The following is a 14929-nucleotide window of genomic DNA, read 5'->3' as shown; positions in this document are numbered from 1 at the left end:
TCACAGTACAAGTTGCCATTCATAGTTTCCTCAATTAACTGTAGCTCCCCACAGCCGGCAGTACTCATGTATCCCCAAACCACGACATTTCCACCACCACGCTTGACTGTAGGCAGGACACACTTGTCTTTGTGCTCCTCGCCTGGTTTCCGCTCGACACCATTTGAACCAAATAAGTTTATCTTGGCTCATCAGACCACAGGACGAGGTTTTAATAAGCCATGTCCTTAATCTGCTTGTCTTCACCAAACTGTTTCAGGGTGTTGGCGATCTTCTTATAGCCTCGGCCATCTTTATATAGAGCAAAATTTCTTTTTCCAGATCCTCAAGAGTTATTTGCCATGAAGAGCTATGCTGAACTTCAAGTGACAAGTATGAGAGGGATAAAACCATACATAACACCTCTGCTCCACATTCACACCTGAGACCTTGTAACACTAATGAGTCACATGACATCGGGGAGTGAAAATTGATAATTGGGCCCAATTTGTCCATTTTCCCTTAGGGGTGTGCTCACTTTTATTCCCCGCAATTTAGGGCAAACCAAATTTACACTGTAATATAAGCCGTATATCGACTTTACATTTTATCAGTGTCAGATCTTCAAGTACGGTCCCATGAAAGAAATAAAATATTTACAAAAATATAAGGAGGTGTACTCACTTTTATCATATACTGTACAAAAGCTTTAATGACGGGCACATGGTACACCAGGCAATGTACTATAAGAACCTGTGTCATTTTGCAAGTTGTACATTGCTTTATCTTTGCCTTGTAAAAGATACTGAAAGTTTTGGTATTTTTGCATTATCCAGACCCCACTGTCACCCTATGTCCTCCCACATGTCCGATCTCATACTGAGGGGGAATAGTTAGGGCTCACAATATAGCGCCCGGCTATTGCTGTAAGTCACTGAATGGCGTGGATGCCCAACCTTTGCTCCAGCCAATGGGACTGATGGAGGTAGCTGAAAAGGAGCGGAGGGTTAAGCAGAGCACCATTTTCGGGATAACTGGAGATCCAAAAGCTAGGAACAAAAGGGATCCCAAAAATGGAAAGGTGTGGATGCTCGACCTCTGTGCCATTCACTGTCTATAGGACTGCTGGAGAAAGCAGAGTACCAGCTGTCCCATAGACAACTAACGATGGGGCTCAAGAACCAGCTTTTCCCAAACAATAAAAACTACTTTTCAACATTCGTTCTTACTTTAAAATTAGGAAAGAAAGTCATTGTATGCAGAAGCAGAACGGCCGGTATAACAGTGACTGCACAAGCATTGCACTAGCCATCCTGTCCACAAGGGGGGGGGGTCTCACGCCACCTAACTCTGCCATTTGCTTACGTTTTTCTCCGTACTAAAGATTTTCTGTCCTCCGCTGTGCTATCCCATGGGTAATAGCCCAGGACGTACTTCCAAGCATCTTTTCGAAGCCCTTGGCACAATCCCTTAAAAAAAAAAAAAAAAAAAAAAAAAGTAAAATGAACAGCAGCGCATTTCATTAAGTAGATGGGATATCTGCAGTGCACTCAGCGCTGAGAAATGGCGCCATCTAGTGTGCTTAAATGGAAGTACGAGCAGCAGATGCTTTTTTTAGGACCGGGATCTGCAGTGAATACTGCAGTGTACAGATCTGATCCGTGCAGCCGCACTTACCCCAGAAAATATCCTTTTTTTCAAGCCGTCCACATTCATCACTCGACCTTCAGAATCAATGTAGGATTCCCATTCCTGCTCGCTGACAGGAGCCTGGCGCTGGATGACTGGACGCTCGCCCAGCTCCACTTGCTGAAACAGATTTCTGGATGTGAGTTTACAGCCTAAACCCGCAATAACGATACCCAAGACTCCATTTAACGTAGTGAATTGCAAGTGAAAGCTGCTGTATAAAACCCTTTAAATTTACCAAACCTCCTTCAATACAATCCCAGAGTCCTCAGGGGCTCAGATGGCGGCCTTCAATGGGTAGAAAATAAATGCCGGGCCCCGATTACTCACACAGGTGATCACTTCAAAGCCTGGCTCATCCTCCAGACCGACTGCCATCTCAGATAGGGGTCTTTGGTGATGGCCGTCCTGGTGCCGTAATGCTCCACGGAAGAAATTGGTCACTTTGGAGAAGCCGCCGAACGTTGCAGAATATGGATCTTGAAAAAATCTCTAGAGAAAAAAAAAAAAATGTATACACTGTGCCAGGAATGATGGAAATCACAGAATGGAGACGTTACTGATCTGCAAATGAGGGAAAAAGTGGAAACAACATTTTCAAAACCTCTCGATTTATTCAGTATGTAGTCTGAGAGCCACTTCCCGCCTTGGCTCCCATCAGTGACATTATTAATTAGATGTCTGAGGATGGTTGTGCCGCTGAATGCACTCGGACAAATCATCAAGATCCGCTGCTGGCAGCTCCTGTGCAATCACCGACCAATAACGAGTCTGGAGAGGCTGCAGCCATGGGAGCAGGTTTAGGCCACGTAGGCTGCTCACAGTAGGATGAGCAACATGCAGCCTAGGGTTGAATTGAAAAATGGCTCCTGGGACACTTTGGAGAAATTGCCGCCAAGTTCCCCCACTAAGCTGTTCATGTACAGGGAATGAAGACTAGAAGGGTTTTTGTTGTCTGTACATTATCCCACCCCTACATCATAATCCCAGGAGTAGGACTAGCGTTATGTTCTCATGTCTCTTCACGATGGTGCCCACATGGTCTCATCACATTAGAAAATTCATGCATAGTGATCCAATCTGTACCAGAAGTGGAATTAAATGTCACATACCAAGCCTAAGGCGTCATATAGCGGCTACACAAGCCTCAGGAGGCGTTTACACGACATTGGTCTACGAGCCGGACGTCCAGCTACACCACCGACCGATCTCAAAGCATGTCATGGTGCAGAGCAAGATGGCAATAGAGGCTGGAACTGGAGGATTATGACCTTTGGTGAGGAGATACGCTTGTCTTGGATGACAATGATAACCAGCGTCTGGTCTGGAGACCACGTGGCCAACGTCATGAGGAGGCCTTCATTAATGAATGCTACACCACTGCAACTCCCGGGATTATGGCGTGTGGTGGCATAATGTATGAGAGCTTGACCATTTGAGTCTTCATTGGAGGTAGGTGCAGACAAACCGTTGGTGCAACACAAGGGCCCAGGAGGAAATGGGGCCACAACCACCTCCAGAGCAGGTGGAATTGTGCATTATAATGAGCTATCGGACTGCAAAGGGTCCACATATTGTCCTTGCGCAGGGGACTCTTCTGTGTGTCCACTCCTATTTCCAGGTGGGGTTTGGCATTTCATTGATTTAGTCATGGAACCAGTGGTGCAGCCACTTCTCCAAAGTGTCCCAGGAGCAGTTTTTCAACAAGACAACCATAGGCCGCACATTGATCATGTTGCTATGAGCAGCCTGCGTGGCCTAAACGTGACACCATGGCTGCAGGGTCTCCAGACTTGTCTACCATTGAGCACATCTGGGATGTCATTGGTCGGTGTTTACACAGGAGCTGCCAGCAGCAGATCTTGATGATTTGCCCAAATGCATTCAGCAGCAAAAACTTTCCACAATCATTAATAACCCCAAGGCTGTAAATGCTCAGACACCATACCGAATAAATCGAGAAGATTTGCTAATGTGGTTTCCATTTTCCACTCATTGGCAGATCAGTAACGTTTGCATCCTGTGTTTGGAGAAATGGCTGCACATTGTGTTTCTTTTTTTTCTTCAGCCAGACATAATAGTGTTTCTGTCGAGATTCATATATGAAGTGAACTTACAGACACCAAGTCAGAGGAGCCATCATCAAACATTTGGAGTTCATCGAAGGAGTGGGAGAGGGCATGAGAGTCCTGGGGATAAACCAAAAAGAGGCGAGAATCCTTCGGGGACCTGAAAATATAAAAACAATGTTCATTAGAGACATAGACCCTAATAGGGTAGTCTGAATCCAATGAGTAAGCATGGCTGGGGCGAAACGCTGCTGAGGGTCCAGATGCCGGGCTGTTGGGACCAAAAAAAAAAAAAATTGGTTATGGAGTTTATTTAACGCAAATAGTAAAAGGGAGTGGATGAAGCCACATGTGCAAACACGTAGAGTTACAATTATAGGAAACGTAGCCAGGAGAGGGGCCCACACAAGAGTGCTGATTTTCACACCAAATGGTTGGAGTTTATTTTCAGTGTAGATTTGTTTAGGATTTTTTTTCTACTAAAACCACATCAAAAATTGACAAAGAATTATGGTGTCTGTGATGATGGGTTGCGATGCGATGGGTGCGGCAGGTTCTCTCCGCAGATTCTTGCTGCTGTCACGAGTTGAAGTGACTGACAATCACCGGCTCTAATACTAATGAGATCCATCTCCGGCCTCTGCTATTCTGTCTTTGCAGCACAAATCAGGCCCAAGGACCGTGGCTCCTCATCAGCAGTTATCAGCTTTGTGATGACACAGACAACGCTATTAACACTCAATGTCAGAGTGTGGATTGCTGGATTCAGCGGGTGCTGACTGCGAGAACGCAGCACTACAATCCAAACACACGAAAATGGGTCCGAGGCTTCCCTGAAACCAAAGAAGGAAAGAAAGAGTACGGTGCGAGTGGAGGGGTCCGGCTCCAGGAGCAGCTTCTACAACCCAATGAGTCATAATATAGTGATGCAGGATGTAGACCCTGTGCAGATGGAACCTGGTGGGGAGGCGGGACTCCCTCCAGCACCCAGCGGCGAGGCGGGACCCCCCTTCGGCTCGCACACAATTCATTGGCAACTCAATGCTTGTAAGTGAGAAATAGAACGTCCCAGCACCTATAGTGCTGGCAGAATGTTTATGAAAGGAACCGTCCACTCAAATAGAAGTGGATGGCACAATATTAAGGACAGTACCTGCACGTATGACACTACCGTGTGTACTCAAAGCAGTTTTAACTTATTGTGGGGAGGAATGACGGAAAAAAGACTGTGCTTTTCTACAAATTTTGGGTCGAAGGATAGCTAAGCTTTACAGCCTGTCACCAGATTTCACAATACAAACTGCATAAATTATTTTACAGATCCCTTTGACCTAACGGGGCTGGTGTACTGACTTTGAAAATCCACAGAAGAATGGATATACAATAATTCATGAAAGTTTTCCTGCCAGATTAAAAAAAAAAAAAAAAAGCATTTTAGGAGTGCGGTTGCAGCTGGAAGCTCAATTTATCAGTATTATACAGCCATTCTGATGTGGGATTTTCACAGCATGTACAGCAGCCTCATCCGATTTCAAAAATCTGTATAATGTTTAGTTTGTCTCCTGAAATCTGCTGACAGATCGGCTTACTCTTACTTTTATCATTGTAGGGGAGAGTGAGAAACCCCTTAGAATATCCCTTTAATATGCCGTCAATACGTAGAGTAGCATAATATCCACTTCCCTTTAATTGATAAGGAATTCCAGGACAGGCACTTGAGAAGCAATTTAAGCAGTACCTAAGATGTCCTAATAGCCCGGACTCCACATCCGTCAGCAACCCGCAGGATCCGGCAGCAGTTGTAGTAAGTGAAACTGGAGCGTTTGGTTATGACAAGATGAAGCTCATCAATAATAGACGGGAAAACAGAGCGGCCACTCGACGATTCCTCTGGAGCGGGAACGGCCATTAACGCTGTGCTGCCTGCTCACTTTCACGACTGATGGATGCCGCCTGCCCGAGGTAAGCAGAGCCGGGCAGGAAATCCGATCTCATCCACAGCGATTAAAAAGGGCATTTGGAATAAAATACAAGGAGGAATAGTAGGCGATCGCATTTCACGCTAACGCTACATTGCTGTGATTGGTTTATCCTTGGTTCACCCGAGGTCACACACTCACAAATAATTATTAACTATTGTCCCAATAAATCTAAAGGTAAATGAAGCAAAAATGCTATAAATTGTGGTTAAATTTTTCCTGCCGTTTTAGCTCTACAGCTCCAGCGTGTGTCGCCATGGTAACAGACTACAAATAAGCTATGTAGTCTGATCCTGCAGCATCACACTAGTCCACTGCTGCCCTATCAGGTACATTATAGACTGTGAAGCTGGGCTTGTGTGCCTAACTCCGTGACTTGTATACCGGCCATGGAGTCGTGTGTATTGAGCGGTCTCAGCCGAGTCCCCCTTCATATGCTGCAGATGACGGATGTGCTACCAAGCCTGCCACTGCCGTCAGAGGCACAGGCGCCCACAGACGCCTCCAGAGGCCAGACCCACAGGCGCCCCCAGAGGCCAGACCCACAGGCACCTGGCCCACAGACGCACAGGCCCCCCAGAGGCCAGACCCACAGGCGCTCACAGACGCACAGGCGCCCCCACCCACAGACACACAGGCGCCCACAGATGCTAGACGCACAGGAGTCTTCACCAATTTCTAACAGTGGCATTTAAATGGAACATTCACCTGTGCCCACTAGCACCAATAGGTGCCCCAGCATTCACGGGTAACCAATGTTTTACCAGGGCAGTCAGGTGTCTTCTGAACAACCTCACTACTGCCATCTTGTTACTCCTCCTCTGAAGCTCAGTGACATTCTAAACTTCACTGGACACCAAGATTTACGCTATATACTGCCTTGATGGCAGAAAAAAAAGTGATCAAAAGGCTAAAATAAAAAGGAGCAAAAAACATCAAAAAGTATTAAACTAGTTTAAAAAAAAAACAGCCCCTTAAAATAATTATATATATGATTATATTTATCACAAAGTCTGTAAAAGATAGCTCTATCAAAATATAAAATTGACGCGTACAATTAACAAAATAAAGGAGAAAAAAAATCTAATAAAATGTAAAAGCGGCAGAATTTTTTTGGTCCCCTCACTTTAAAAAAAAAAAATTGTATGTACCACAAAATGCTACTGATAAAACAGTCAGCTTACTAAGCAAAAAACAAGTTCTCAAACAGCTACATCGACAGAATGATAAATGGTATGGATGTCGAAAAAATGGTGGCAGAAAAAGTTGGGTTTTTTTTTCCTGAAACAAGAAAACCCCTTTATGGAATAACCAAAGAGCAGAAAAATTGTCCTGCCAAGAGCTATTAAATTCCCTATCCTCTGCTGGCTCTGCCCAGTCTACACAGTAAAGCTGACACATGATCTAGAGAATACAGTAGCTGTCAGATTATTGTGTCTGCTTCAGTGTCATAATTAGAATATTTTAGATTCACCTATTAAGACAACATTGGTCTCACAACTATTTTTAGTACAGGTGAGGTGGCCACCACAACCAGGAGAGGAATGGCTGGAGAAGTCGCCATACTGTGGTAAAGCCATAAATCTCGAAGACTGGAAACATGGCGCAAGTTCGCTACTTACACGGCCAGTATGACGTACTTCCGGAGGGCCTTCAGCAGAGCTTTCGTGCCACCTTGATGAAAATGAAGAGCTTGGAAGGACACCCCATCCTTAGTAGTGAATATCAGATATGACCAGCTCAGGCCCATCTTGCTTTTACGCACAGACTTGAGCTCTGACAGGCTGAACAAGAAGGCCCATTTGTCACGGTTCCCCGATTTCAAGGCTGTTAAAGTAAAAGTGAACACAGAATGAGTGATCGCCGCTGTTAACCCCCTTAAAAGCCACAGTGAATCACTAACAGCTGCATTTACAGCAGTACGATCCTATCCAGGGTGCCCAACAGCCTTCCATCGCAAAACAATTGTATTTTATAGGGGCTTTATGTGATATACCACCACAAAGTAGGAAGTATTTAGGAAGTGTAAGGAAGTGATACATGGTTTTCTAATTATTTTAAAAATATAAATCTGAAAATTGTGATGTGCGTTTGTATTCAGCCCCTAAATGAAATCCTGTGTGGCCAATCGCCTCCAAAAGTCCATAATTAGTAAACGGAGCCCACCCGTGTGTAATTTCTTCCCAGTATAACTACAGCTGATCTGTGAAAGCCTCAGAGGTTTGTTTGAAAACATTAGATATCAAACAGCATCTTGAAAACCAAGGAGCACACCAGGCAGGTCAGGGATAAAGCTGTGGAGAATCTTCAGGGTTACGTTATAAAAGAGGGTTATAAAGCAGGGTTAGGATGCAAAAAATAGCCCAAGCACTGAACATCTCACAGAACACTGTTTAATCCATCATCCAAAAATGGAAGGAGTATGGTACAACTGCAAACCTACCAAGACATGGCCATCCCCTAAACAGACATCCCAAACAAGGAGATAACTAATTAGAGAAGCAGCCATGAGGCACCTGGTCACTCTGGAGAACTGCAGAGATCGGCAGATCAGGCGGGAGAATTTGCCCACAGGACAACTATCAGTTGTATGCTCCACAGATCTGGCCTTTATGGAAGAGGACAAGAAGAAAGACATTTTTAAAATCCTTAAGAAGTCCTGCTTACAGTTTGCAAAAAGCCATTTAGGGCACACGGTGAGCATGTAGAATAATGTACTCTGACCGGGTGAGACTAAAGCAAAGCACTATGTGTGGTGGAAAATTACCACTGCTCATCACCTAAAAAACACCATCCTCACTGTCACACTTGGTGGTTGCAGAATTAAACTGTGGGGCAGCATGGGCAGGGAAGCTGGTCAGAGTTGATGGGAAGATGAATTGAGCCAAATAGAGTGCAATCATGAAGGAAAACCTGTTAGAGACTGCAAAAGTCTTGAGACAGGGGCTTCGGTTCACTTTCCAGCAGGACAACGACCCTAAACACATGGCCAGAGCTACAATGGATGGTTTCGATCAAAGAATATTCATATGTGTGAATGGCCCAGTCACGGGCCAGAGCTAAATCCCAGAGAATCTGTGACAAGACGGGAAAATTGCTGATCACAGACATCTCCATCCAATCTCACTGAGCGAGTGTGCAAAGAACAAAGGGAAAAAATGTCACCTATAGATTTGCACAGACCCCAAAAGACATGCAGCTGTAATGGTAGCGAAAGGTGGTCCTACAAAGTATTGACTCAGGAGGGCTGAATACAAATGCACCTCATAATTTTCAGAGTTTTTTTTTTTTTTTACATACTTAGAAAACCGTATATAATTTCCTTTACATATCACAAAAATCCCAATAAAATGCATTTAAATTTATGGGATAAATGAATAAAGTTTTCAGAAAATTGTGACAAACCTTTTTTTTTGTTTTGTTTTTACATATTTATTTTATGCTGCTGAAATAGAAAACGATGCACGTTTGGCATCGGTGTAATTGTACTGAGAATCATATTGACAGGTCATTTTTTACTGCACATTTAATGCAGTGACAATGAAGCCAAAAGAAGTGATCGTTTAATGGTATTTTTTTTCCATTATTTCTCCTCACTTGGAATTTTTTTTTCACTATCAAAACTTCAACTCATACCTACAAAAAAAAAAAAAAAAGCCCTATAAAGCTATGGCGACGGAGAATATATATATATATATTTAATTTGAGTAAATGATGGACATATTCGTGTGAACGTTCACCTGATATATATTTTGAGATGTAATAGGAATACGACAGTCATCAATTGGTCACAAGCCGGTGTTCATAGGAGTATGGTAATGACAGGCATGGGGGTCTTCTGCAGACCATCTGCACACACTGATCAAACGACAAGGGAGCCGATGGTCGGCATTTGTGATACGCTTACGGCAAGAGCTTGTTAAATCAATGAGTGACAGTGGGATTTAACTGGTTAACAGTCGCGAGCAGAGCTCCACTCGTGGCTGTTAAAGGCGCATGATAGCTGATTACATCAGTCATGTGCGAGAAAAGATGCAGGCTCGGCGTATGAACCCGCATCAAAGGCAGGGACACAACCTTTGATTATATATCTAATATATAAAGCTGAATGTGTGTGTGTATATATATATATATATATATATATATATATATATATATATATATATATATATATATATATATATATATATATATATACACACACATACACACACATTATATATATATATATTTATTTGTATGTATGTGTGCATGTCCGCGATTGGCATCTGCACCGTCGCAGCTACAGCCACAAAATTTTGCACAGTCACACGTCTGGACCCCGATAGCGTCATAGGCTATGTTGTGAGGCGAAATTTTAACCCCGCGTGTTCCAATTCACCAAACAATTTGGCCTATTATTCTTATCATTTCTATGGTGTTATCGTCCTTCTGTAAAGCTGGAAATAACACAATTTATTACCGTGCCAACACAGACCACCCTCTGACACAGACTGCAGGGGGAGCCCAGTATCACACAGGATAGGATTAGGTACACGACTCAGCAGTCAGTATCACACAGGATAGGATTAGATACACGGCTCAGCAGTCAGTATCACACAGGATAGGATGTTTTTATGTGCAATATTATCATTATAATTTGTTATAACTAACCACAGTTGGTTACTATGCCCAGGCAACGCAAGGCTCTTCAGCTAGTATATTATATATATACACACCAAAGGTCATGAAGGGGTAAAAGACAGCGACATTTACCCACCCGACAAATCTTCCTGCGGACGAGCTTTGGTTCCCACTGTGCTGATAACTGCCCAGTCTGGTTCATAACCGGGATCAAACATATCGTCCTCCGCTCGGCATGCTGCGCTGCCTGGAGACTCCTGGACAAAAAGGCATGAAAGAAAAATAAATAAATTGCTTCTGAAACTGGAGCTCACCTTTACCGGTGGAAGATCAAATTTGGTAAATTGGTGGCAAAAATTCCTCTTACTTTTTTAGAATAATGAATCTGCGTCGTTTCACCATCTTCCTCTACAGGCGTCCACTGGAGGAGCACATCCGAAGTCTAGGAAGAAAAAAATACAGCATTTAGCGACCCTTTAACTGCTGCAGGACGCAGCTATTTTGGGCCCACTGTTTTTGCATTTTTGGGGGACAAGTTTTTAATTTTTACTTTTTTTATATTAACCCCTTTCTGCCATCTGACATACTATCCCGTCCATGGGACCCGGGCCCCTATGCCCATGGACGGGATAGTACGTCTAGGGTAAGCGCCACCGATCGCGGCCGGGTGTCAGCTGATTATCACAGCTGACACCCGGAACTATGTGTCAGGGACGGTCACGGACTGCCCCTGACACGTTAACCCCTGGCACACTGCGATCAAACACGATCGCAGTGTACCGGGGATTTAGGGAAGCATCGGCAGAGAGGGGGCTCCCTCCGTGCTTCCCTGAGACCCCCGCAGCAGCGCAATGTGCAGCACTGCTGCGGGGGCCTCCTTCCCTGCAGGTCCCCGGATACAATATGGCGGCGGGGACCTTCGGGGCCTGCAAAGCGCTGGCATGAAGAAGCCTCCAGCACTGCCTGTATCAGAAAGGCTGATCTGTCACAGAGATCTGTGATGTCCCCCCGGGACAGTATAATAAAGTTAAAAAAAAGTGTAAAAATAATTTATAATAAAACAAAAAAAAAAAAAAACGCTAAATTAAAAAAAAATATATTCCCTAATAAATTCATATTTTTGGAAATAAAAAACAAAACAAAACAATAAAAGTACACATTTAGTATCGCCACGTCTGTAACGACCCGCCCTATAAACCTGTCCCATTAGTTAACCCCTTTAGCGAACCCCTTAAAAAATAAAAAAAAAGCAAAAAACAATGCTTTATTATCATACCGCCGAACAAAAAGTGCGATAACGCGCGATCAATTAGACAGATATAAATACCCATGGTACCGCTGACGTGATCTTATCCCGCAAAAAAACGAACTGCCACACAGCATCGTCAGCGAAAAAATAAAACAGTTATAGCTCACAGAATAAAGCGATGCAAAAATAATTATTTTTTTTATATAAAATTGTTTTCATTGCATAAAAGCACCAAAACATAAAAAAACAAATGATGTATCGCTGTAATCGCACTGACCTGAAGAATAAAACCGCCTTATCAATTTTACTACACACGGAACGGTGAAAACGCCCCCCCCCCCAAAAGAAATTCTTGAAACGCTGGTTTTTATTCATTCTGCGTCCCAAAAATCGGAATAAAAAGCGATCAAAAAATGTCATGTGCCCGAAAATGGTACCAATAAAAACGTCAACTCGTCCCGCAAAAAATAAGACCTCACATGACTCGGTGGGTCAAAATATCTCAAAATGTGGTGATGCAAAAACTATTTTTACAATAAAAAGTGTCTTTTGGCGTATGACAGCTGCCAAATATAAAAACCTGCTATAAATAGTAAATCAAACCCCCCTTTATCACCCCCTTAGTTAGGGAAAATGAAATTAAAAAAAATTATTTATTTCCATTTTCCCATTAGGGTTAGGGCTGAGATTAGGGTTAGGGGTGTGTTGGGGGTTAGGGTTGGAGTTAGAATTGGGGGGTTTCCACTGTTTGGGCACATCAGGTGCTCTCCAAACTCAACATGGCGTCTGATCTCAATTCCAGCCAATTCTGCGTTGAAAAAGTCAACTGGTGCTCCTTCCCTTCCGAGCCCTGCCATGCGCCCAAACAGTGTTTTACCCCCACATATGGGGTATCAGCCTACTCAGGACAAATTGCAGAACAACTTTTGGGGTCCAATTTCTCCTGTTACCCTTAGGAAAATAAAAAATTGTTGGCAAAAATATTTTTCTGGAAAAAAAATATGATTTTTTTATTTTCACGCCCGGGCGTTATAAACTTCTGTGAAGCCCTTGGGGGTTCAAAGTGCTCACCACACATCTAGATTAGTTCCTTGGGTGGTCTAGTTTCCAAAACGGGGTCACTTGTGGGGGGTTTCCACTGTTTAGGTACATCAGGGGCTCTCCAAACGTGACATGGCGTCCAATCAGAATTCCAGCCAATTTTGCATTGAAAAAGTCAAACGGTGCTCCTTCCCTTCTGAGGTCATGCGCCGAAACAGTGGTTCCCCCCACATATCAGGTATCAGCGTACTCAGGAGAAATTGAACAATAACTTTTGCAGTCCAACTTCTCCTGTTACCCTTGGTAAAATAAAAAAAATTGGACCGGAAGTAATTTTTTTGTGAAAAAGTTAAATGTTCATTTTTTTTTTTAAACATTCAAAAAATTCCTGTGAAGCACCTGAAGGGTTAATAAACTTCTTGAATGTGGTTTTGAGCACCTTGAGGGTGCAGTTTTTAGAATTGTGTCACTTTTGGGTATTTTCTATCACATAGACCCCTCAAAGTGACTTCAAATGTGATGTGGTCCGTAAAAAATAAAACGGTGTTGTAAAAATGAGAAATCGTTGGTCAACTTTTAACCCTTATAACTTCCTAACAAAAAAAAAAATTTGGTTCCCAAATTGTGCTGATGTAAAGTTAAAATGTGCCATATCTCTGCGATTTAAGGGCTGTGAGAATCATGTGGGAATAGTGGATGAGGGCAGGTATATCTCGCCCAGATTCCTTTCCTATGTGGCCTAGTCTGGTCAGTATCGCACCTGCTTGCTAATGAATAATGGGAGGTGGATATAAAAGGATGCAAGGTGGTTGTGTGAGTGTCTCAGCCTGGGAACACAGAGAGCCTGTCTGTGTGAGAGACACACGTGAGTGGAAGCAGTGCCCACTGCAACTGTGGTTTGGCTGGACGGGAGAAGCCCGCCAGTTGGTAGTTAGGTTGTACTTTGTTTAGTTAGTGCCGGACAGGCAAGGATTTGTTTTATGTTTTATTTCTTTATGCATTGCTTTCACCATTAATAAACCTGACCCAGGGTCAGTTACACCCGTATCCCAGCTCTGCGCCTGAGTTTCATGCTGAACGCACGTGACCTTTGACCCCAGCAAAGGCGATCCCGGAGTGTTTTATCACATTGTGGTGGAGAACGCGGGCATCACGTTGCAAGCATGAGCATGGAGGACGTGGTGAAAGCGCTGGTACAGTCCACCGCCGTCCAGCAAGAAGCTAATCGGGTGATGATGGCCCAGCTGAAGGAGTTGGTGGACATGACAGCTACCGATCGTTCGCTTCTCCAGCAGGTGGCGCAGCGCCTGGCAAGCCTACATGAGGTTAACCTGGAAGCCGAGTCGAGAGTGATTCACGTGAGTCGGTACTGGCAGAGGATGACGACCGAAGATGACGTCGAGGCATACCTGACCACGTTTGAACGGACGGCGGTATGAGAAAAATGGCCGAAGGCACGATGGGCCGGCCTGATTGCCCCGTTTCTTTCCGGTGAGGCCCAAAAGGCTTATTATGACTTAGAGCCTGAAGCTGCGCAGGACTTTAACAAACTGAAAGCCGAGATCTTGGCCCGGCTGGGAGTGACGACCGCTGTCCGTGCACAGAGAGTGCATCAATGGACTTATCAGCCGGATAAACCACCGCGGTCACAGATGTTCGACCTGATCCACGTGACGAAGAAGTGGCTACAACCCGAGGTGCTGACAGCGCCAGAGATAATCCAGAGAGTCGTCATGGACAAGTACCTGAGAGCTCTACCGCCAGCCCTGAGGAAGTGGGTAAGCCATGGAAATCCTACGACCGCAGATCAACTGGTGGATCTGCTTGAACGTTACTCCGTGGCGGAAGGACTCCGAGACGACGTTACCCCACCTCGTTCTTCATCATCTCCACGTGGAACCGGTAAGACTGTTCCAGGGAGTAGGGGAGATGGAAAAATCCCTAAGACAGTGGGGGAGGAAAATGGGACTGCCTGCACTGCGAGGCCGAGAGTAACGAACTATGGTCTAAGCAAGGGGCCCGTTAGGCGTTTCCGCTGCCAAGAGATGGGACATATTGCTGCGAACTGTCCGGTCACTACTGAACCCATGCAGTGCGACGTCACAGACTCTACAAAACGCATGTCTATGGTTGCACGGGTAAAAGGATGCGGAAAAACACTTGTGTGATTTAACTGTTGATGGCAAAAATGTGGTGGCATTGTTAGACTCGGGAAGTGTGGCGACTCTGGTGAAGGCCAGTCTGGTGTCAGCCCCGACTGGACCATCAGACAAATTTTCTGTAACGTGTGTGCATGGAGA

The 14929-nt window shown here is 44.4% G+C and overlaps 1 protein-coding gene across 2 annotated transcripts in view; it reads right to left on the bottom strand.

The window, feature by feature from the left end:
- TBC1D17 (TBC1 domain family member 17) overlaps window positions 1-14929 on the bottom strand; it is a 79186-nt gene that overhangs the window by 39328 nt on the left and 24929 nt on the right. For both annotated transcript variants that reach the window (XM_073570873.1, XM_073570874.1), the window contains exons 3-9: window positions 10707-10781; window positions 10476-10596; window positions 7339-7543; window positions 3786-3897; window positions 1999-2160; window positions 1657-1788; window positions 1345-1448 (exon numbers count right to left, since the gene is read on the bottom strand). In XM_073570873.1, coding sequence (XP_073426974.1) covers window positions 1345-1448; window positions 1657-1788; window positions 1999-2160; window positions 3786-3897; window positions 7339-7543; window positions 10476-10596; window positions 10707-10781 — 911 coding nt within the window. The remainder of the gene's footprint in view (window positions 1-1344; window positions 1449-1656; window positions 1789-1998; window positions 2161-3785; window positions 3898-7338; window positions 7544-10475; window positions 10597-10706; window positions 10782-14929) is intronic.

Source organism: Dendrobates tinctorius, unplaced genomic scaffold, assembly GCF_039654945.1.
Source record: "Dendrobates tinctorius isolate UK_male_01 unplaced genomic scaffold, ASM3965494v1 ptg000028l, whole genome shotgun sequence".
In the NCBI taxonomy this organism is placed as follows: domain Eukaryota; kingdom Metazoa; phylum Chordata; class Amphibia; order Anura; family Dendrobatidae; genus Dendrobates; species Dendrobates tinctorius.
This window is presented reverse-complemented; position numbering and strand designations above follow the sequence as displayed.